This window comes from Sapajus apella, unplaced genomic scaffold, assembly GCF_009761245.1.
Source record: "Sapajus apella isolate SASKATOON/1434 unplaced genomic scaffold, GSC_monkey_1.0 scaffold79, whole genome shotgun sequence".
Lineage (NCBI taxonomy): Eukaryota > Metazoa > Chordata > Mammalia > Primates > Cebidae > Sapajus > Sapajus apella.
In genome coordinates, this window is record NW_022437019.1 from 10032385 (window position 1) to 10057598 (window position 25214).

Genomic DNA, 25214 nt, shown 5'->3' on the forward strand with positions numbered 1-25214 from the left:
TTAAGGCAGTGGATCCAACATTAGAATTTGAATGCATATCTGTATTAAATTTCTGACTGTAAATTTTGTGTCATTTACCAGCTGTTAACCAGATGCTCTGGCCGTGGAGTGAAATATGGGTAGCTAGTGGAAGACAGCAGTGGAAGGAACAGGGAGAAGCAAAAGCCAGGCCTTGGAGGGATTTCCTTTCCTCCAGTGCCTGCTTGGTTCCTTAACAAGATTGCTTTGCCTGTCCTGGGAGCTGAGGACACTCCATACATCTCTCAATGACTTGAGGCTGGGCCAGAGAGTGAGTGAGACCAGTGAAGCCTCACTTGCTGGGGAGGGGAGAAATGAGGGCTAGGACACAGGGGCACTCACTCACACTATTGCATATGTGCACACTCCAGACAAAATCCACACAAAGGCATGCATACAAATCAACACACAGAATGAGCCACTGTACAGTCATACACACATTTAAACATGCACCCCACATACAGATGTCTAGCCACTGCGGTGTACGTCCAGCCGCTGATGAGCACTCCAGTTACACACCGAGCTGCCATCTTCGACATGCGCATGCATGTGTGGATACACCGAACAGCCCTGATGAAAATGTTAATAAATGTACGTATGCACACACATAACTAAACACATATATACGATTTATCATCACACTCAAGTACATGCACACCTTTATAAACACGTGGGAATCCATCAGTCTGATCACTCTGGCCCACAAAACCTCCAAATACACTAACAAGCTCTACACACGCAGAGATGCATCGACACACCCGAGTTGTCATCAGCGCTGCAAGTTTTTTTCCAAACAGCTGCTAAAAAGAGAGTGCTGCGCTGCGGGCCAGCCCACGTGACCGGGAGGAAGGCTCTCCCGCCCATGACGGGATGGGAAAACTATGCCTGGGGCCAGCTCTCGGCCCGGCTGCCGCCGCGGAGGAAAGCAGGGACGTGGAGCGCCGCCGAGAGCTTCTTTGCTCCGGACGCCCCGGGACGTGGCGGGCAGCCGCGAGGGTGAGTGTCCCGCACCGCGGTCGGGAGGGGCGGGAAGTGCGCGCGGGAGGAGGAGGATCGCACTGCTGCGGGCGGGGCGGGGTGCGAAGGCGGGAGAGCTGCCAGCGCGCCCTCATTGCGGGCTGGGCAGCTCCCTCACTCCTGCCTCTCACTGCTGCCTTCTGTGTCATAATACAAATTAACATGTTTGGAGTCCTGACTCTATGCCAGGCTCCGTGCCCAGTGGTTTACCGGTTACAGTAGTCATACCCGTATTGAGCGCCTACTTTGTGCCAAGTCCTGCCCGCACTTTACTTGCGCTCTTTCATTTTCATGACAACAGATTATCCCTGTCTACAAAACAGGAACTGGGCTCAGAGACATTAATGACTTCAACAGGGTTGCACAGGTAGTAACTGATGAAAAAGGGACTTGAAGTCTGGTACGTTTGAGTCCAATACCCGAGCTAACAGTCACAGTTAACATTTACTGAATGCATTATTTCATTTAATTGTCACATTTATTTAAATATATGATACAGACTGTCAAACTGAGCTCAAAAGGTATTGAACGTCAGGCAGAGATTTGTATCCAGTGCTTCATGACTCTCTTCACTCTCCTTCCTCCCCCTAAACTACTTGTCTTAATATGCTTTGTTCTTATTTCTCCATCCCCACTGCTGCTGCCCCTTTCTAGGATCTCACTTTTCAGCTGAACAATTGCAATGGCCCCTAACAGTCTCCCAGCCCAGGTCTCTCCTCTGACACCATGAGTCTCTTGCACAGCCTCACTGTGATCCTTCGCTGCTCCTTGACCACAAAACTGCCGTGCTTGGAACTCTTCAGGGGTCCCTTCCTTAGGCTGGCCATCTCTCAGAGACCCTGTGCTTCCACCATGCTGAACTAGCAATAATAATAGCCAATGTCCTACATAGGTCAACCCAGGGCTGGTGCTCAGTTAGCATTGTTAAAAATCTGTCCTCTCACATCCTTATGTTTGCCCTCCCTCTGCACCATTCTCTACTTTATTCTGTCATCGGGAGTAATTATATCAATTACTCCTGCTCTCAACTGCCCACTCCTCAGACTCTCCACACGTTTCCAAAATCTCTAGAGCCCTTCATTCTAACATATCAGATTCACTGCAGAATTTGTTTCCTGCCAAATGTCTGACTTCTCTCCACCTCCTAGCAGGGAAACCACACTTACCTGTCTTCCAATCCTTAAACCTTAGGGTTACCTTTTGTTTTAAATGTTGTAAAAGTAACGATACTCATCGTAAGAAATGCGGACAGTTCAAAAAGGTAGAAAGTGAAAATTAGGGCCGGGTGCGGTGGCTCACACCTGTAATCCCAGCACTTTGGGAGGCCGAGGCGGGTGGATCACGAGGTCAAAAGATCGAGACCATCCTGATCAACATGGCGAAACCCCGTTTCTACTAAAAATACAAAAAATTAGCTGGGCATGGTGGCGCGTGCCTGTAATCCCAGCTACTCAGGAGGCTGAGGCAGGAGAATTGCCTGAACCCAGGAGGTGGAGGTTGCGGTGAGCCGAGATCGCGCGGTTGCACTCCAGCCTGGGTAACAAGAGCGAAACTCCGTCTCAAAAAAAAGAAAAAAAAGAAAAAGAAAAGAAAAGTAAAAATCCACACACTCCCTCCTGAAAGGTGTAACCCCTTTAACAAGATTTTGTGTCTTTTCAGAAATTATTTCTCCAACCCCTCTGTGTGTATATATATGTGTATACATATATACATATATATATACACATATACATATATATATACATACACACACACACACACACACACACACACACACACACACTGTATTTGTGCTGGGTTTTGTTTGTTTTGTTTTGTTTTTGAGACAGAGTTTTGCTCTGTCGCCTAGGCTGGAGTGCAATGGCTCACTGCAACCTCTGCCTCCCAGGTGCAAGCGATTCTCCTGCCTCAGCCTCCCAAGTAGCTGGGACTACAGCTGCGTGCCACCACACCCAGCTAATTTTTTCTATTTTTTGTATTTTTAGTAGAGACAGAGTTTCACCATGTTAGCTAGGATGGTCTCGATCTCCTGACCTCGTGATCCACCCTCCTCAGCCTCCCAAAATGCTGGGACTACAGGCATGAGCCACCACACCTGGTCATTTTTTTTTTTTTTAACTCAAAGAGAATCATACTTTACGTTCCATGGTACAACTTGATTTTTTCACTTAATAGTGTGTCTTCTCCATGTTCATATCTGCATATACAGGCCTACTTTGTTCTTCTAATGGTGTCATACTGTGTCATTGTATGGATGAACTGAGACTACTTTTCACAAGGCTGGAGTCATCTTTGAAGCCACTCTGTCTCTATGGAATATTCATCCAAGATGTCACTTTTTCTATGCAAACCTCCCTGTTCTTTTCCCCTGTCTCTCTATTCCTTTTCTTATCCTGACCCTGCTGATCGGAGAATCTCTCCGGCAGTCTCAGTCACTGATGCTTCCTGCTCCTGAATGTTCTTTGTGGGGTAAGAGAGTCCTCTCCACACCCACAGCTTCACAGCCACTCCATCTTCCAGGTCAAAGGCCTGCCCGCCTTACTTTGCCTCCCTGAGCTGAACTCTTGCATAAATCAAACTTCCCTTAATTATATTCTATTCTAGCTTTTCTTTTGAAAGGAATTCTGTGCCAAATATTTTTTCCAGCAAATAACCTTCCCCTGGATTTGTTCACTTCTATAAATAGCTTACTTCTATAACAGACATACACATATGCATACACATCTCTGCCTTGTTAGTAACTCCCCTGCTAGCTGAGGGGCCATGGTAAAGGAACATGAGCTCTGGGCCCCGAGCCAGCAGGCCTGAGTTCCACCCCACTCTGAACTTTTCCTAGGTCAGAGTTCCACCCTCTGACCTAGGAAAAATCATTTTTCCCTTTTCCAAGCTCTGTTTTCTCTTCTGCCAAGTGGAGATGACAGTATCAGCCTCCTAGAAGTGTGGGGAGAATTAAAGAAGATATGAACATCAGAACTTTGAAATAAGAACACACAACATACATGGAGCATCATCACTCTTTTCCTCTGGATCAGGGGTTGCAAACCCAGATACCGACAGAGGCTGTGAACAATGTGTACAGGAGTGGGATGCATGACATTTGGGAGTGGTGAGGACTGTGGACACTGAAGAACTCAGGCTCTTTGTCCTAGTCAGCGTGGGGCACCATAACAATACACGGACTGGGGAGCTACAGCAATAGACATGTATTTCTCATGATCCTAGAGGCTGGAAGCCCATCATCAAGGTGTCCACAGTGTTGGTTTCTTCTGAGGCCTCTCTCTGTGGCTTGCAGGTGGCCATCTGCTGTGTCTTCACATGGTTGTCACTCTGTGTCTGTGTCCCGATCTCCTCTTCTTATAATGACACCAGTCATACTGGATTAGAGCCCACCCATATGACTCATTTTACCTTGATTACCCTTGTTATGGTCTGATCTCTAAATACAGTCCCATTCTGAGAACCTGAGAGTTAGGACTTCAATGTGTGAATTCTGGGGAGACACAAGTCAGCTTGTAATATCTTGTCTCAAAGGGCAGCCACCTGGTGACCTGCCCAAACGCAGGCTCAATGCTGCCAGAGCCTTCTGCTGCTCCAGAAAAGCAGCAAACGCCGATGTTAAACGTAAAATCTCCCAAGTTTTACATTGGCAACAATTTAAAATTCAAAACCCAAAACCAAAAGTATGCAGTACGGAGTACAGAGTATTCTGTGATCCACGTGAGGCCGCCGGTAAGCTGGACCGATCCCTGCTTGTCTGGGCTATCATTTCCTCACTGGCAAGGGCATGTTTCATAGCTTTTTAATCCTTCTCAGACAGTCTTTGCACATTTTTTATTCTTTTTTTTTTTTTTTTTTTTGACAATGTCTTGCTCTGTCACCCAGGTTGGAGTGCAGTGGCACTATCTCTGCTCGCTGCAGCCTCTGCCTCCTGGGCTCAAGCGATTCTCCCTCCTCAGCCTCCCAAGTAACTGGAACTACAGGCATGCATCACCACGTCCAGCTAATTTTCATAGTTTCTGTAGAGATGAGGTTTTGCCAGGTTGTCCAGGCTGGTCTTGAACTCCTGGGCTCAAGCGATCCACCTGCTTTGGCCTCCCAAAGTGCTGGGATTACAGGTGTGAGCCGCCATACTCAGCCTGCACATTGTAATATTAACAAAAAGTTAAAAGCTAATCATTGAATGACTAAATCTGAATTTTCCAATCTTGTTTAAAGTACGGCACACCCGTAGAAAAACGGGCATCTATAGCATTCATGCCAAGCTATTAAATTGCATCAGCCATTATAACTGCCTTCATCTTCAACTTTGTCATTGATGCCAAAGCTTACAAATGTTCAGCTCCTCACAGGTACAGCCAATTTACAGATGAGGAAACAGCAGACCCAGGTCTGCTGATTTATTCTCATGAGTATAATAACCTTCTCCCATTGCATCATCTCTCTCTTTGTTCTCAGGAATGATTATTGTATCAAAAAAACACTACTGTTACTGAGTGCTTACTGTGGGCGGGTTGCTGCATTATTTCATTAAATATTCACAACTACTCTATAAGAGAGGTGTGAACAGTCAAATTACTCAAGGGAGGCATTCCTAAAGACCTCAAATAATTCAAAACTGGTGTCATTAGAAGCTCACCTGCTGAATGGAAAACGAAACATTATATGTTCTCACTTGTAAGCGGGAGATAAGCTATGCAGATACAAAGGCATAAGAATGACACAATGGACATTGGGGACTCAGGGGGAAAGGGTGAAAAGGGGGTGAGGGATAAAAAACTACAAATAGGGTGCTGTGTATACTGCTCAGGTGTTGGGTGCACCACAATCTCACAAATCACCACTAAAGAACTTACTCATGTAACCAAACACCACCTGTTTCCCAATAACCTATGCAAGTAAAATTTTTTAAAAAAATACCTCACCTGCTGAAGAACGGTAGATATTTCTGATTACCTGTTAGGACAGTGCTATCATGTGGCTATAGCATAAACACAGTTTACAATTTAAAAAAAAAAAAAAGATGGGGCTTCACCATGATGACCAGGCTGGTCTTGAACTCCTGACCTCAGATGATCGACCCACCTCAGCCTCCCAAAGTGCTAGGATTACAGGCATGAGTCACCACACCTGGCCACAGTTTACAATTTACAATCCACAACCTTGGAAGATTCTTGACAGCCTTTAATTTGGGATGTTGGGGTTATTTCAGATTTCACACATAAGTGAAACAATAAATATTCAAATTAAAATAAGACCATACAGCATTATTTTTCTCATTTTACAGACAAAGAAACTGAAGCCTAGAGATATTGAATAATGTGCCCAAGATCAAACAGCTAGAAAATGAATTAACCACCAGACCAGCTCTGTACTTCTCTAAGGGCCTGTATCTGATTTTTTTTTCCTCTGTAGAGATGGTGGGGTGGGGGTGGGGGGGGGTGTCTCGCTTTGTTGCCCAGTCTGGTCTCGAACTCCTGTCTTCAAGTGATCCCCCAACCTAAACCTCCCAAAGTGCTGGGATTATAGATGTGAGCCACTGTGCCTGGCCCTATATCAGATATTTAGGGCTACCCTGGAGGCCCATCAAGGCCTGACCAGAAATGACTCCATGGAAGTTCTTGAGTTCACCCAGAAAAGTCAAGGAAAACTTAGCTTTTTCTCCCTGACCCCTTCAAAGTTCAGAATTCATTTCCCTTCCTTCAGCTCTTAGATCTTCAAGTATGGTCCCTTCTATGTCATTCCCAGAGATCATTGTCTAGCCCCAAAATTTCTTTCCCTGCCACCTGCCTGGTCTTGGACGCTGTTACATCTAGACGCTGTTGGAGCACCTATTACAAAGGAAAAGCAGAGTGAGGCTTGATTTTCTTTCCTGGTCTCACAGGTGTGCAGCTGGATGCTCAGGATAAGCAGATAGTTAAAATCTGCCCAGTAGTTCTAGGGCTCACAGGGGCCCTACAGGAATGGCATCCACATCTTTTCGCCTCCAAATCTCTGGTGTCTGACCACAAAGGCAATAATAATAAACCATACTATTTATTGGGTGTCCATGTGCCAAGCCACAGTATCATGCACACATGCACATATGCACACCTGATACCCCATTTGGCCCTGTCACTTGGTGAGATAAGCACCATCCCACTTGTTCCCTGGTCTTTGTATTATGGAGCATGGACACGCCAGATGGCTCAGAGTCGTGGACACACCATCCTTCCCTCAGAGCCGAAACAGCAGGGCAGGAACAAAGGCCCAGCCTCTGCAGGGTTTTGTTTTGTTTTATTTTTGTAATACCTGACAGAACCATAACTCAAGCTAACTTAAATGAGAATGGGAATTTGTGAGAAGATATAGGAGTCCCTACCTGAAATGCTGCAGGACTCAGGGTGGGAGATCAGGACTGGTTTTTGTTAGTTCAACTGCGGTTAGTGGCAATTACAATTCTAAACAAGGTCTTCAAACTTGTATCATTACATTCAACATCCATTATCTTGTTTGATTTTCAGAAGGGCAAGAAATAATAAAATAATAGAAGCTAATGTTTTCATGCCTCTTGCCATATGCCAGGCCTTATTCTGGAAACACTAAATCCTCATAACAACTGTCTAAGGTAGGTTCTATTATGATTGTGTTCATGCTGGAGAGGAGGAGACTGAAGAGGAGAGATTAAATAATGTGTGAAGGTGCTGTAGCTAGTTCATGGCATCTGAACTCACGCGGCTATGCTGGGGCCATTATAGAAGCCACCATGCGGCTGTTGAACAGTTGAAATGCGCCAGTCTGAATTGAGATAGGCTGCAAGTGTGAAATACATCACTGGGCTTCAAAGACGTAGTACTAACTTCAGAATGTAAAATGTCTCATTAATTTTTATGGTGATTACTTGCTGAAATATGATATTTGGGAAATCATGGGCTAAATAGCACTGAAATTAATTTCACCTGCTTCTTTTTTGCTTTTTTAATATGACTACCAGACAACTTAAACTGACACGTGTGACTTGCGTCATTTTCCTACTGGGCCGTGCTGCTCACACCCACTCCCCCACCACTGTGGTCAGGCACGTGGAGACTGGCCCTAGGGATGCCACACAGGGATGTGAACACCCTCAGCTGCCGTGTCTCCCCCTCACATCTCGCACAGCTGCTGCATTCTCCTCTCCCACAGCAGTGCTTGGTCTCCACATGGCAGAAAACAGCTGCAGACAGTGCCAAAGCTTGATGGCTCTGTCTTCAGCCACCCCCAGGCCTGACTCTTGCCCTCATTGTGCAGGGGAGGCAGCTGAGGCTCAGAGGTGCAGCAGGCCAGGGCCCACAGGGGCGGGCTCCACTGCCCACCACGTTATACACCACATTTGTCATTTTGTAAAGGCTGGGCGTGCATATATTAGAAGATACAATTCTTCAGCTTTAACACACAGGCTGATTTCCTGTGTGCTTTCAGGAATTCTCACTCAGACAAAGCCCTGGCTTCCGAGACCTTTTTAGATCATGGTGTGTCCTTGGATCTCTGTTTCTAGGCTAAGCCAGAAATGGGGAGAAAGAAAGAGAGAAAAGAGAAGATCAAATATTTTCTGAGGCATCCTGGCAAGTGGGCCCCATGACTTTTAAGCCTCTGTATTTACACTCTGGATTCTGGACAATTTCCAGATGGGCACTGATGTTGAAATCTGGAGAGAGGGGACATTTCGTGTGCACTGTGTGAGGAGCGGCAGCCAGCCGCTTTCTCCTCCAAAGCGTCTCTTAAGCTTTTCAGAGAAGCTGGAGAGGACTGTTTCCAATTTACTTCCTGGAATTCAGAGAGGGCATGGAGTATATTTTATTATAGTATTCTATTCTCCCATCAAAGCAAACTTTCCGTGAGCTTCATCTGCAAGCAAGCCTGTTCCTTTTAATGCCAAACACAGGGAGAATTGCCCTGCTGGGTGAGATTTGGGTGTCTTCCTCCACCCAGGATGAGGTCTCAGTTGCAATTGGTGACAATTACAATTTTAAATATAGCTCTAACTTTTGTATCATGTTTTGTTTTCAAATCCACTATTTTATTTGATTATCTGAATAACCCTGTAAGGCAGATTGGACAAACGTTAATTTCTCCATTTTACAGGTGAGGAAATGAAGGCCCAGATAAGATTAAATGACTTTTTCACAGTCACATGATTAGTAAGTTACAAAACTAGGACTGGCACCCCGGTCTTTAGAATCCAAGCCCAATCATTGCACTGGGTTTTCCTCAGTAGCCAAGTGAGGCTTTGTCATCCACATGTTTATTGAGACCCTTGTGATCCCCTTGTTTTATAAATTATAATAATGCTGTTGGGCTGGGGAGGTGCTCAAATGCCAGTTGGACCTCCACCCCGGCCAGTATGTAGGCTCTTGACACCATCTCAAGGAGGAATTCACAGATGAGTCAGGAAGTTGTGAAAGTGTGGAGATTTAGTGCACGGGAAAAAAGTACACCCTCAGGAAAGGGAGGTGTGAGCATACTCAAGAGAGAGTTGGGCAGAGGGGTTTGGAGTTTCTATCTTTATGAGTTTCTTTAACCAAGGGGTGGAATATTCATGAAAATTCCTGGAAAAAGGTGGAGATTTCCCAGAACTGTAGTGCCACCCATTTCTACACCAAATATGGCTGTTCTCAGAGCTGCTGTGGCATTGCTGAATGTGTGATTGAATACACTGATGAGGGTATACAGAGGTCCTAGGTGAAACCTAGGTCAAATCTATCACCATGTTGGGTCCAGTGGGTCTTCGCCAGCTTGGTCCACACCCTGTTTTTCAGGGTCTTATTGGCCTATAGCCTCTAGTCATGTCAAACTTCTGCCTGGAATTTTTATTCTTCTATGATCATCCTGGATTATTCCTGTCTCAGTAGGAGTGACTAGTTCATTCCAGTTTGTTCAGCAGCTGTGCGCTGAGCACTTACTCTATGCATGCGCTGCGCTAGGCTCTGGCAGCACAACAGAGAACGACGTGCAGGCCCATACTTTCCTAGACCTTCCATTCCGGGGAAAGAGCCAGAGAGTTAACAAGCCAAGAAGCAAACAAATGCATAATCACAAATTGGGCCAAGGCCTTGAAAGAACAGGATGGTATAAGAGCACACGCAGGGTGAGTGGAATGCTTTGGATCACATGATCAGGGCAAGCCCCTCTGCAGCGATGATAGGAGACCTGAGACTTGAAGGATGAGACTGGCACTACCTGAGGGCTTCCTGGAGGCAGTTAAGGATTGGAGGCATTTTAGGCACAGTTCTTTCCAACCGTGCTTCAGCCAGCCACTTTCTCCTCCAAAGGGTCAAACACTGGGCTAGGTAGAATCTTTGAATGCATTCCTTCACTTGTTTCTCACACTAACTCCCTGAGGCAGGTATACTATTATTTTCATTGCATAGTTGAGGGAGCAAGTGGCTGGGTGTTCTGTGGCTCTTAACCACAGAGTTAAATGCCACTACTGCTTGTCGGTGTGTCAGAATCTGACAACCAACAGGTCAGATTAATTTGCGCGTGATTTACATCTTCCAATCTGCAAGGGGAGATTGTTCGGCTCCCAGGCCTAGCAGGCTTGCTCAAGGCCCAGACAAGTATTCCTGGAGCTTCCACTGGCAGATAAGCTCAAGAAGGATCAGTGAGAAGCCCATGTCCCTACTTCTGGCCCTTCTCACATCACAGTCTGGGCAGAGGGCCCTTGGGAATAAACCAGGGGGCCATGCTGGGGGGGCAGGAGGAACACTTTCCTGACAGTACAGCCGGGCTGTGGCACTTTAGCTCCTAGAGCTTTTCTAGAACATACGTGTTGATGAATCATTAGCTACTTAATAGTGAGGTGAGAAGCCCAGGGACTGGGCAGATGAAAGAACTCATCCAAATTCAGTCGGGTGCAGTGGCTTACACCTGTAATCCCAGCACTTTGGGAGGCAGAGGTGGGCAGATCATGAGGTCAGGAGTTCAAGACCTGGCCAGCATGGTGAAACCCCGTCTTTACAAAAAATACAAAACATGAGCTGGGCGTGGTGGCGGGTGCCTGTAGTCCCAGCTACTGGGGAGGCTGAGGCAGGAGAATTGCTTGAACTCAGGATGCAGAGGTTGCAGTGAGCCGAGATCATGCCACTGCACTCCAGCCTGGGTGACAGAGCAAGATTCCATCTAAAACAGAAAAGAAAAAAGCTTATCCAAGTTCAGTACGCCATGATTCCATTTCTGGGGTTGAACCAACTAATATTTTTTATCCTTTCAGCAGAAAGGCTGTAATGAAGGCTTCCATATTCAAAAAGCACCTTCCCACCCCCAGAAAGGTCAAATTAGGAACTGAGACTGTTTTCTTAAAAGTGAGAAAGGACTAATACCTCTCCTCTGGTTAATTGAACAGCTATCTATGGATCACCTGCTATATGTAAGGCATTCTGCAAGGCCAGCCCACCCTAGGGGCCAGAGAGAGAAGGACTTAGCCCCTGTACTGCAGGGGGTCAAAAGGAAGGAGGGATTTGATCTGTTCTGGGTAAGAAAAGGAGGGGGAAAAAGAACTGATTTGTATCAAGGGGTGTCAGTGCCCTCTCTTCTGGATTTCAGCCACTGGTTTTCTATTCGCTGTGAATTTTCTTGAGGGCAGAGTCCAAGTCTCCAACACTTACTCATTAAGCAAGTATTTCTTGAACACCCACTGTGTGTGAGGAAGTTTGAAGCCAGGTTCCAGCTGGGGTCCCTGTTCTCATGGAGCTTACATTTTACTGGAGACATATGGGGGAGGCAACCAAATAACGTAAATATGAGTGAGTGCTTTCCACTGCTGGAAAAGAAACGAGGAGTTGGAAAAAGGGAGCTTGCAGGAAGTGGACGCTCGCTGAGAGGGCATGCCAGGGAATGCCTGGAGGAAGTGGTATTTCAACTGAAATTCAGCAGATGGAGAGCCAGCACACCAAGAGGGTGGAGCCGTGAAGTTACTGGTGGAGTGGCTGGCGTCTTGGGGCTGAATGGAGCTTGGCCTGGAAAAGGTAGGTGGGGTGGGAGGGGGGGATGCTGGGCCAGAGAAGCCGAGGGAGCCAGGGAGGAGCTGAAGTTGGGGCAGAGGCTAGAGCCAGGTCATTTGGGGCCTTGTAAGCCATGGCAGGGGTTCTGATGTTTGCTGTTTAAGCCAGCATCTACTGGAGGGTCTTGGGGAATACACCCTGATCTTTTGGCTCAGGCCTTGGAAACACCCACCTTAACACACCAAAGGGGCTTATGATGGGGACCCAGGGCTCAGGAGGCTGTCCCCTCCATGCCTCTCATCACCTTGTCTAATTCAAGTATGGGCCTCTCAAAGGACAGGAGGTTTTCCTGAAACATTGATTTACTCCAGCACCTGGAGAGAGAAAAAGCATCGCTTGTACATTTTCTTTCTTTCTTTCTTTCTTTTTTGAGGAGTTTTGCTTTTGTTGCCCAGGCTGGGGTGCAATGGCGTGATCTCGACTCACCACAACCTCGGCTCACCGCAACCTCTCAGGTTCAAGCAATTCTTGCCTCAGCCTCCCAAGTAGCTGGGATTACAGGCATGCCTCACCACACCTGGCTAACTTGGTATTTTTAGTAGAGACGGGGTTTCTCCATGTTGGTCAGGCTGGTCTCAAACTCCTGACCTCAGGTGATCTGCCCAACTCAGCCTCCCAAAGTGCTGGGATTATAGGTGTGAGCCACTGCACCCAGCTACTTGTACATTTTCAAAGTCATGTAGTGTGTTTGTGTACAAATTGTAAAATAACACACAGGGCATCAAAGAGAGTTCTCTATTGGTGTGTGTGGTTTTGGCATATGCTTCAAGGTCTTTTCTGTAATGTGGGATATTTAAGAGGAAAAATCTAAGAAATGCTGACATAATGGAAAGCATTTGGGTACTAGGGTCAGCCAAACCCAAGTTCAAATATAACTTCTGCCACTAACTAGTTGTGTAAACATAAGTAAATTAGCATCTCCTAGTTTCTGTGTCTTCTATAAAATGGGGGGAAATGGCAGGGGCAAGAAGCAAGGTGGTGTGGATTAAGCATAGTCTTCAGAGACACACGGACATGGGTTTGGACACCAGCTCTATTAATCCCTGATTGTGTGACTCTGGGTAAATAACTTCACTTCTTGGAGTATCTGTTTCTTCCTCTGAAACAAATGGGACTGTAAGTGTATTGCATTCATAGGGCTTAGGTAAGCTTCAAATAAAACCATGCAGTGGGCTGGATGCGGTGGCTCATGCCTATAATCCCAGCACTTTGGGAGGCCAAGATGGGTGGATCACTGGAGTCCAGGACTTCAAGACCGGCGGGTGACATGGCTAGATCCCATCTCTACAAAAAATACAAAAATTAGCTGGGCATGGTGGCACACTCCTGTATTCCGAGCTACTCGGGAGGCTGAGAAGGGAGGAACACTTGAGCCCTGGAGGTGGAGATTGCGGTAAGCCGAGATCACACCACTGCACTCCAGCCTAGGCAACAAAGTGAGAAGAAGAAGAAAAAAGTAATGCAGATATAGGGCTTCACATGGTGCCTGAAACATCGTAGGTGTGTAATAAGGTCAGTTTGCTTCTGCCTTGGTTTCCCCATCTGTAACTGGATTTGATGGTTCCCTGAGGCCCTCCCCAAGTTCGTGATTCTAAATGGATTTAAAAGGTCCTTGCTGAGGGTGGTGGCCTACACTCCTGTAGGTCCAGCTACTTGGGACAGGAGGCTGAGGCAAGAGGATCACTTGAGCCCAGGAGTTCAAGGCTACAGTGAGCTCTTGCACCATTGCACTCCAGCCTGGGCAACAGAGCAAGACCCCCATCTCCAAAAAGAAAAAAAATTAATTTAAAGAAAGGCCCGGGAAAAGTTAACCTGCCTGGATTCCTTGGGGCCTTAGTGCCCCTCTAAGCACCCTGCCCCCAGGCTTTCTCAAGACCATGGTGCAGAGACTGAGGTGAGGGTGGGGCAAGGCACAGGCTGGGACCAGAGCTATTTGGAGGCTTGTTTTCCTTGGAGGTGCTGTGGAGGCAAGGAGACTCTCCTCTCCCTCCCTCCCTTTGGGTTTGGAACTAGAATCTAGTCTCCCCGCCTTTATTTCCAAAACAGTTCCTGGCTCGAGCTGCCAGGACTCCTCTGGGGTTGCAGGAGCCTTCAGACTCCAGCTCAGAAAATCCTTCCTCCCAGACACACACCCCTCCACCCAGACACTAGGGACTGCCTCGAACCGGCTTTCACAGAGAGGAATTCCCTCTTTGTCCAGAGAAGCTGGTGCAAGACCTTTGTGGGCAAGAGAGCAAATCCCCTTTCCGCTGGTGGAGCCTGTGTGGCTGGGCACAGAGGTCAGAAGAGAGAGGGGAGTTGTCAACTGTGGCAGATGGTTCCCTTTCTCTCCCTCTCTCTCGTCTGGCTGTTTTCTGCCTGTCTTCAGCTAGCTGTTTGCAGGATTCTCATCTGCCTCAAAGACTCGCTTCCACTTCCTGCCTCCGTCTCTCCCTACTGCAAAATGTTTGTAGACTGAAACTTTCCAAATCATTTCGAACTTGCATTAAAAATTCAGTTTCTATTCTGGGGGTCCCAGATGTGCTGCAGCTCACAAATAGGGCCAACCAGTGTTCCAAGACTCTCATCAAGTAGACAAGGGAAAGAGATGGTGACTCACAGGGCCTGGGGAGTGTCTAGGCCATAGTTTTCCAAAAGCACCTGTCATTCAGGCAACATTTCCGTGATGTTTGCCGTATCTGCCTACCATCTCTACTATTATTTACGCAACCTAAGTTGAGCAAGTGTGATATCAGAAATACAATCAAGCTGCATCCTTGTTTTTGCCTACCCCTCCCGACTTACAATTTAGTCAGTGAGGGGCTACCCATCCCCCGGTTGCAGTCTCCACTCCCAGGCAACCCACACCTCAATTTCCGTTAGAAAGTGAGGTTTCTCCCTGCTGCCTCAGTGAAGGTGTGAAACAGGCAAGGCCATCTGCTCCGCTTGTCAGCTCACCTCTTTCCAGGTTGAAGGGAGGGGAGGTACAGGGACGGGAGGTGGATTTCTATATGTTCCATGACCGGGGAGGGGCTAGATTGCTCTGCATCTCTGTGCCTGGCAGACATTTAAAGCTGTCTTTTCCACGGGGGCCTTTTGCAGGCTCTTTGGGAGTGACCATATTGGGCCCTGTGATTGTAACACTGCTGCGATGTGGGCAATAAACATTTTCCTGGCCGGGCGCGGTGGCTCAAGCCTGTAATCCCAGCACTTTGGGAGGCCGAGGCAGGTGGATCACGAGGTCAAGAGATCAAGACCATCCTGGTCAACATGGTGAAACCCCGTCTCTACTACAAATACAAAAATTCAGCTGGGCATGGTGGCGTGTGCCTGTAATCCCAGCTACTCAGGAGGCTGAGGCAGGAGAATTGCCTGAACCCAGGAGGCGGAGGTTGTGGTGAGCGGAGATCGCGCCATTGCACTCCAGCCTGGGTAACAAGAGCGAAACTCCATCTCAAAAAAAAAAAAAAAAAAAAAACATTTTCCTTTCTCTGCAAGTCCAGGCCTTCCCTTCAGCATCTGTTTCCAGGGTTAAAGATCCTGGAGGGGGCAGGAGGAGAGATATAGTTAGCCTGTTTCTGAGGGGAGCAGCCAGAGGCAGCCCAAAAGCCTGGACAGGCTCCAATAGCCAGGGGCCAAGCAGAGTCTGAAGGGAAAGGAGATCGAAGGCCTGAAGGAAAACTGAGTTCCAGAGGTCAATGCCTGAGCAATGCAACCAGGACCATAGCTGCCGAGGATCCCCTAATACTCAAAGGCTCTGACTGGCTAGCCACAGGCTGAGCGAGAACTATGAAGCCAACTTTGTATCTGGAAAGAGAATAGATGGAAGTCTGAAAGGCTCAGCATCAGGGCTGGAAGGAACCCTATTCTAGTGGTTCCCAAAACAAGGTCTCTGGACCACCATCAGCAGCATCGCTGGGAAACTTATTCAAAATACAAATTGCCAGCCAGGCACAGTGGCTCATGCCTGTAATCGCAGCACTTTGTGAGGATGAGGCGGGCGGATCACCTGAAGTCGGGAGTTCCAGACCAGCACGGCCAGCATGGTGAAACCCCATCTCTAAAATACAAAAATATTTCCCGGGCCTGGTGAAACCCCATCTCTAAAAATACAAAAATATTAGCTGGGCATGGTGGCACATGCCTGTAATCCTAGCTACTTGGGAGGCTGAGGCAGGAGAATCGCTTGAACCCAAAAGGCGGCGGTTGCAGTGAGCCCAGATCGCACCACTGCACTCCAGCCTGGGCAACAAGAGTGAGACTCCATCTCAAAAAAAATAAAAAAAATTTAAAAATGCAAATTGCACAGCTTCACCCCAGAACTAATAAATCAGAAACTCTGGGGGTAAGGCCCAACAACCTGTGTGTTAACAAGCATTCAAGGTGAGTGTGACGTACACTGAAGTTTAGGAACCACTGCTCCAGCCCAGCCCCTGTTGTTCAGGTGAGGAAACTGAGGCCCAGAGAGGGAAAAGGATTTGCCTAAGGTTACAAAGCAAGTTACCATTTCATAGTTCATCGCCATGGCAGGAAGTCATGCCTGGAATGTTCCCCCTCCTGGTTTCATTCTTGAGAGAGAGGCTATTGATTACAAATCAACGGAACTGATTTGTTGAGAGGTCTTGGGCAAGTTGCTTATTTCTGCTCTGGGTCTTAGTTTCTGCGTATGCACAGTGAAGGCAGGGAGTAAGTAGATACCTCCAGGTGCATAGCACACTGTTCTCCAGTAGGATTGTGCCATTGCTGCCATCAGTCTTAAGGACACGGTCTAGCCTGGGACAGGAGGGCACAGACCCTGGATCTGGACAGCCTGGTTCAAACCTTAACCCTACCATCTATTAATCACGTGATATTGACCAGGAGCGTCCAGTCTTTTGGCTTCCTTGTGCCACATTGGAAGAAGAATTGTCTTGGGCCACACATAAAATACACTAACACTAGCGATAGGTGATGAGCTAAAAAAAAAAAATTGCAAAAAAAAAATCTCATGATGTTTTAAGAAAGTTACAAAATTTGTGCTGCATTCAAAGCCATTCTGGGGCGTATGTGGCCCACAGGCCCTGGGTTGGACAAGCGTGATGTAGACACATTGCCCAACTTCTCTGAGCCTCCATTTCCTCCCCTATATCTACTCTGTAAGGGCATTATGCAGATCAAGTAATGAGTGGAAAGTGCTTAGCACATGCCTGGCACACAGGAAGCGCTGGGGGAGGAGCTGCCACCATGGCCTGCTGGGGTTGCTCAGGTGATGGTTGACCTCCACTCAGTAACTGAATCCTCCAGCTCTCCTAATGTGCAACCCTGAGTCTCCCGCGAAAAGCAGATTAGTTGCAAAGTCACCTACAATTCGAGCATTTCTACCCTTGTAAAACTCTAACGTTCTATTCATGCCATATGTTTGGATGAAACCATGGATCATTTCTCTCCATTCACAGCTCCTCCCAGTCGTCAGTCTCTGGGTCATAATCCTGCATCCATTTCAGCCACTCTGGAGGATGATGGGCTGATGATGAGTGCCTCACCCCCAAGACCCCTTCAAAGTATATTCTGGGTAATGACTCCACTCACCCAAATATGTCCTCAAGATATGACGACTCTGTCCATATCACATCTACTTGTATGCGATGCAGGAAAGGGCAAGAGACAAAAACCCGATTGAGTGTATCCCCATGCCTCCTCCTCTGCATCCCCTCTGACCAGCCCCAGGTCAGCTTGGTGGCCACACTCACCTGTCACAGCTCTCTTGCCTCCCACAGGTGACCACCATGATCCCCTGGATGCTCTTGGCCTGTGCCCTCCCCTGTGCTGCTGACCCACTGCTTGGAGCCTTTGCTCGCAGGGACTTCCGGAAAGGCTCCCCTCAACTGGTCTGCAGCCTGCCTGGCCCCCAGGGCCCACCCGGCCCCCCAGGAGCCCCAGGGCCCTCAGGAATGATGGGACGAATGGGCTTTCCTGGCAAAGATGGCCAAGACGGCCAAGATGGAGACCGGGGGGACAGCGGAGAGGAAGGTAAGAGGCCTATACCTGCTCCTCTTGTTCCCACCTGGCTGACAGCCACCTGGCATTGGTGGGGGGGTTGTAAGGTTAATAAAACTAGTATTAATCTTCTTCATTATAAATCAAATTACTGTTTCCTTATAAACAGAGCAGTATATACATATATTTTTTTTTCTTGAGACAGAGGCTCGCTCTGTCACCCAGGTTGGAGTGCAGTTGTGTGATCTCAGCTCACTGCAACCTTTCTCCTCCCCAACCTCAGGTTCAAGCAGTTCTCCTGAGTACTTGAGACTACAGGTGCACCCCACCACACCTGGCTAATTTTTGTATTCTTTTTTTTTTAGTAGAGATGGGGTTTCACCATGTTGGCCAGGCTGGTCTCAACTTCCTGACCTCAGGAGAAGCAAAGCCCTGACAATATTTAGCTCCTGTACTCAGGTATTCCTGGAGCTCAGCTATTGGAATCAGTTCTGGTTTTTGTTTTTGCCTTGGCCTTCCATCGTGCTGGGATTACAGGCGTGGGCCACGGCACCTGGCCTCAGAGCAGTATCTTCTGAAAGGAACAATGGGTATCAAATCTTGTGCTCCTGCCCCGGGTGCACCTTTGAGTTGCTAAGTGACTTTGGAAAAGTCTCCCAAAATATTACTCAGAACTCTAGATGATTGCAAGTGACAGAAACCCAATTTATAGTCCCAAATGGAATGTATTCACTCATAAAACTGAGACGTCAGGTCAGGCTCGGCATCTCACACCTATAATCCCAGCACTTTGGGAGGCCGAGGTGGGTAGATTACTTGAGGCCAGGCATTCAAGACCAGCCTGGCCAACATGGCAAAACTCCATCTCTACTAAAAATACAAAAAATTAGCCCAGTGTGCTGATATGTGCCTGTAATACCAGCTACTGTGGAGGCTGAGGCAGGAAAATAGCTTGAACCGGAGAGGCAGAGGTTGAGTGAGCTGAGATCACGCTGCCACACTCCAGCCTGGGCGACAGAGCAGGACCCTGTCTCAAAAAAAAACTCAAAAAACAAAACTGAGATGTCCAAGAGCAGAGCTCCAGGAATAGCTGAGTCTAGGAGCTCAAATATCATTGTCAGAGCTCTGCTTCTCTGTGATTGTTGCATCCTCACAAAGGCTGGAAGTTCTGAAATAGCAACTGCTGGCTACAGGCCCACATCTTCCTGGCTTCATCCACAGAGCAAATCTCAGAACAGCCAATTCTTCTTGGCCACATGTGTATCCTGGACCAACTCCCTTGACCAAGGAGGTGAGGTGCTGCCATCTGCAGGACAGGCTCATGTGCCCACCCCTGCATGTGTGTGAGTGGGTGGTGAGGGCAGTCAGTCATTGTGACTGACAGCCCCACCAGGACCATATGAAATGAAATGGTGAAGGGCAGCTCCCCAAAGGAAGGGATGCCAGGCAGATGGCAAACAGAATGGGTATACTCTACAGACCTTTCCATTGTGACATTCCTTATGTCTCCAAACTTTCACCCCAGCAACCAAGCACTTTTCAGTGTCAGCAGCATCCCTAAGTCTACATTTTAAGCAGTGGAGAAATTTAATAATTTTTATTTGTATGGCATTTTAATATTGATAAAGCACTTTTAAGCATGTTGCCCATCTGACCATCCATATTTTGTGCCAGAGGGATTCTTATTTTCCCCATGTTACAGATGAGGATACTGAGAGTCAGAGTGACTCAGTTGAGAGCAAAATGTCATCGCCGCAAGAACATGAACTTTGGAAACAAACCTGGACGCTCATTTTGGCAAACTACTTAAACTTTCTCCAACCCGTAGTTTCCTTATCTCTAAAATATGAATAAAAATAGCACCTGTCTCACAGGGTTGTAAAGATGAAATAAAACAATGTGTGAAGCACCAGTCTCAGTGCAGACATACAATAAATGTTAGTCACCCTGTAATTGACTTGTTGAGCCCCCATAAGCGGCAGACTCCAAATCCAGGCCTTTTCCTACCACATCAAACTAATTCCTTCCAAAGTGCCTCCCCCCAGGATATCAGTATAAAAGTAATGATCATGCCAGGCACAGTGGCGCACGCCTGTAATCCCAGCGCTTTGGAAGGCTGAGGCAGGTGGATCACGAGGTCAGGAGTTCCAGACTAGGCTGGCCAATATGGTGAAACCCCGTCTTTACTAAAATTATAAAAATTAGCTGAGCGTGGTGGCGTGCGCCTATAGTCCCAGAGGCTCGGGAGGCTGAGGCAGGAGAATTGCTTGAGCCCAGGAGGCGGAGATTGCAGTGAGCTGAGATTGTACCACTGTACTCCAGCCTAGGCAACAGAGTGACACTCTGTCTCAAAAAAAAAAAAGTAACGATGATACCTCTGACTTGGGGAGGTCATCCAGCTTGCTGGGCACTGGTGTCACAGTATCCAATTTCCTGACCACAACGGTAGGCTCAGTTCTGGACATGTGCTCCAAGCAGGCCAGCTAGAGTTTTCCCTGAAATTTGCCTATGGATCCTGAGGGACAGAGTCTCTGCTGTTGACTTTTCCCCAAATAGATAAAGCTTACCAGGAAGTTCTGCCATGTACTGGGGCTGCCTTTGGTCATCTCTTCTGCTATGTGTTGAGTCTCTGCAGAGAAGGAAACCACCACACCAAGGAAGGCAGTGTTGGGAGAGTCCCAGCACATATAACCCAGACAAAGCTTGTCACCCTGGAGCCAATTCAGGATAACATCCAACCACCCACACATCACCACACACTCAAATCCACCTCCAGAAGAGTAAAGGCAGCTTTTCCTGAAGTTTCTCAAAAAAAGATAGTGAAGCGGGAACCACATTATATAATACATGGTAGAACTTCCTGGTAAGCTTTCTTACCTATTTGTCTCCCACCAAAAACCCCAATTCAGAATGACTTGGGGGCTGTGTGGTGGCTCACGCCTGTAATTTCAGACCTTTGGGAGGCTGAGGCAAGAGGATTGGGAGGCCAGGAGTTCGAAACTAGCCTGGGCAACATAGGGAGATCCGTGCCTCTACAAAAACTTTTAAAATTAACCAAGCGTGCTGGGGTGCACCTGTAGTCTCAGCTACTCAGGAGGCTGAGGCAGGAGGATTACTTGAGCCCAAGCGTTTGAGGTTCCAGTGAGCTAGGACCGGGCCACTGCACACTCCAGCCTGGGCAACAGGGTGAGACTCTGTCTCTTAAAAAAAATAAAATTCTGTCTCTCCTCTTCTCTTGGCCGTTTTTCCCACCTTTTGTTTATTTTCATTTTTTCAAGGAATAGCTTTGTGACTTTTCCTACTTTTATTTTTTCCCATTCTTTTTATTTATTTTTAATTATATGAGTAATATACAAATACAGTCTTATTGTAGTATATTCAAACAATACACATAAAACAAAAGTCCTCCTTAATTACTACCCCTTCTCCTCCCCTCACCCTCCAGATGTAACCACTATTAATTGGTTAGGTGTGTATCTTTCCTGGTGTTTTTATGTGTGTTTAACAATACCAGGCATTGTCAGGCGCCTAATATAAGCAATCTGTTCCTGAAAATAAATGTTCCGTAAGAAAATGCAATTTGGAAACCCATTTCTGAATTATGTAAAATAGGAAAAATTTAGATGCATTACAGATTAACTCAAAGCTCTAAAACACAGTGAAATGCCTACATGCATACATGTAAGAAACAAAGTACCTTGTTAGGATGTAAAATGCCTGAAACATTCTTCCTTGATCACCCAGTTCATATGGTTGTAACAACCTTGTGTCAAGTGAACTCAAATTGTTATCCATATAGGTTTTGTTGAAAATGTTGTACTGAGTTAAGGGGACATAAATTAAATTGATTTTATACAATCAGTAGCCAAAAATGGTGTTTTGAAAGAAATGTATATTTTATGAAATATGAGTATGAAACACCAAAAAGTCTTCTAAAGGAAAACACAACTGGGGGAATTGTTCTGCAGGGAATGCTAGCTAGAATTTAGGGAATGTTTGCTATAGGCCAGATGTTTAAATGGGTGTAGAAATATTTAGCATTGTGGATTCCTTTTGTTTTTCTAATTCTTATTCTTTAGAGACAAGGTCTCACTCTGTTGCCCAGGCTGGAATACAGTGACGCAATCATAGCCCACTGTAAACCAGAACTCGTGGGCTCAAGGGATCCTCTCACCTCAGCCTCCCAGGTAGATAGGGCTACAGGCACATGCCACCATGCCTGACTAATTTTGGTATTTTTTGTAGAGACAGTGTCACACTACATTTCCCAGTCCCAAACTCCTGGCCTCAAGCGATCCTCCAGCCCCAGCTTCCCAAAATGTTGGAATTACAGACATGAGCCACCATGCGCAGCCTGGCTGCCTTTTAACATAAAAGGTTTGGCCACCTTCTCTTTCCTCTTAGTGTATGTTAGAGAAGGTTTCATAGAGCACACGTAACTCTCCTTTTTTTTTTAAGTCCTGCATAGAAATCCACAGTATGGATGAACCATAATTTTTTTTTATTATTTCCCTTTGGATAGGCATTTAGTTGTTCCTATTTTTTGCTATTATAATCAATGTCGCAATAAAATCCTTGTACTCGTGGGCAGGGCTCACTTGCACTAGGCAGGGATTTTACTAAGGTCAGCATGTTGAAGTCAAGAGGCTTTTTCCAGTTCTCAGCCCACTACCAGCACAGCCGATGGAAGGATTGATCTGGCAGACAGACCAGACCCTTAGAAAACAGGAGAAGGAAAGGGTGTGAACTGTTACAAGTTATTCTTTTTGCCCTGATATACTGTGATTCTTGAAGGTTAGTATCATGATTTCCATTTTCCTCATAGCTAGCATTGGGATTTATACCCACTTCTATGTGCCTCCAAAGCCGTCTTGTTCTTTCCATTACCCAAGCACTCCTTCTCCAAGGATGGGAAGCCAAGGCGTACACCTCTGCATAGGTCTGTGACGATCCTCCATAACACCAGCTGCTCTGTCTTCCAGGTCCACCTGGCCGGACAGGTAACCGGGGAAAGCCAGGACCAAAGGGCAAAGCTGGGGCCATTGGGCGGGCTGGCCCTCGTGGCCCCAAGGGGGTCAGTGGTACCCCCGGGAAGCATGGCATACCAGGCAAGAAGGGGCCCAAGGGCAAGAAGGGGGAGCCAGGCCTCCCAGGCCCATGCAGCTGCGGCAGTGGCCACACCAAGTCAGCTTTCTCGGTGGCGGTGACCAAGAGCTACCCACGGGAGCGGCTGCCCATCAAGTTTGACAAGATTCTGATGAACGAGGGTGGCCACTACAATGCTTCCAGTGGCAAGTTTGTCTGCGGCGTGCCTGGTATCTACTACTTCACCTACGACATCACGCTGGCCAACAAGCACCTGGCCATCGGCCTGGTCCACAACGGCCAGTACCGCATCCGGACCTTTGATGCCAACACCGGCAACCACGATGTGGCCTCGGGCTCCACCATCCTGGCTCTCAAGCAGGGTGACGAAGTCTGGCTACAGATCTTCTACTCAGAGCAGAATGGGCTCTTCTACGACCCTTACTGGACAGACAGCCTCTTCACAGGCTTCCTCATCTATGCCGACCAGGATGACCCCAATGAGGTATAGACACACCAGGGCCGCCCTCCAGGCAGGGAACAAGCTTCTGGACTTGGACTTATAGAGCAAGACCCCTCAACTGTAGGCTGGGGTCGGGGTGTCGAGTGAGCGGTTCTAGCCTCAAGCTGACCTCCTCTCCCTCTTTTATTCCCCATCATTAAATCCAAACCTTTTTATTCATCCAACTATCGACTTATTCACTTCTTTTTAAAGTATCTGCTGCATAACAGGCACTATGTTATTCTCTGAAAGACACAGCAGTGGACAAGACAGAGTATCTGTCCTCATGGGGTTTACATTCTAGCAGGAGACACAATTTACAAATAAACGAGCAGATAATATTATGGCAGCACAGACATGAACATGCCATGGTTGAGAGTAACAGGAATAACAGGAGACAGGGAAGAGGTAGACATCTGTGTTTTTTTTGGTTTTTTTAGATTTTGACATTTTAGGTTTACTTACATACAGTGACTCTCCAAATTTTAAGTTGACAGCTCAGCAAATAATTTTTACTTATGTGCACACCTTTGAACCTCCATGTAGATCAAGGAACAAACTATTTCCAGCCTCTCACCTCCCTTCCCCGAAGTCTCTTAAGACTCCTCTAACTCAGTATCTGGCGAAGTTCCGTTTTTGAGCTGAGTTCGAAAGAAGAAGATAGAGTATGCAAAGGTGTTGGAAAAGAGGTCTCCCAGCAAAAGGCTCTGTAAGTGCAAAGACCTTGACAGGAAAGAGGGAGAGGCCAAGGTCAGAACTGAGAAGGGAGGAATGAGGCGTGAGGCTGGAAGGTAATACAGAACCTCCCAGACCTTGGCAGAGCTCACTCCGCTTACAAAGGCTTATCAGAATGCAAAGTGAGCGTAACGCTGATAAGCAGATCATCTTGAATCTGCTCAATGCTTGAGTCAAGTCGGCCACAGATTTGAGCACTTTATTATTAGTTAATCTTTCGCAGGCCCGCTTCTCAGTGAATGAGATACACCAGGATATGCACATGTGCCTGAGAACCGCTGCTCTAAGATGGCAGGAATGGATTCCACCCAAATGACTCTCACCCCAAGCCCAGGTGTTTCCAGTACAGGGATCTGAAGGCTTAAGAAGCCACAGTAAAAGTGGCAGGTGCTGGCTGGGCGTAGTGGCTCACGCCTGTAATCCTAGTACCTTGGGAGGCTGACTCGGGCTAATCATTTGAGGTCAGGAATTCGAGACCAGCCTGGCCAACGTGACAAAACCTCATCTCTGCTAAAAAATATATATATATAAAAATTAGCCAAGCATGGTGGTGCATGCCTGTAATCCCAGCTACTGGAGAGGCTGAGGCGGGAGAATTGCTTGAACGCAGGGGTCTGAGGTTACAGTTAGCTGAGATCATGCCACTGCACTCCACCCTGGATGACAGAGTAAGACTCTGTCTCAAGGAGAAAAAAAAAAGGCAGTTACTCAGAGAGCCCCACGGAAAGATTGCTGGAGAGAATTTTCGGTTGGAGCTACTGCTCCCTAGCAGCTTTCTCTGGCTGCTCGTCTAGTGAGATACTCAGGGACACGTTACGTTGCACGGGATGGTTCCGCGAGGAGTGGTCATCTCCAGAAAAAAAATGGGATTTATTTAAATTAAC

General features: G+C 47.1%; 1 protein-coding gene across 2 annotated transcripts; it reads left to right on the forward strand.

The window, feature by feature from the left end:
* Window positions 1-739: 739 nt before the first annotated feature.
* C1QTNF2 (C1q and TNF related 2) lies at window positions 740-25214 on the forward strand. Of its 2 annotated transcripts, XM_032252746.1 has the most exons (4): window positions 740-1014; window positions 17468-17583; window positions 17789-18041; window positions 22991-23780. In XM_032252746.1, exons 1-4 carry the CDS (start codon window positions 900-902, stop codon window positions 23602-23604), a joined length of 1098 nt encoding a protein of 365 aa, XP_032108637.1. In that variant the 5' UTR covers window positions 740-899; the 3' UTR covers window positions 23605-23780. The 2 variants fall into 2 exon arrangements, with proteins under 2 accessions (XP_032108637.1, XP_032108638.1); XM_032252747.1 differs by lacking the exon at window positions 17468-17583 and having other exon boundaries at window positions 22991-25214.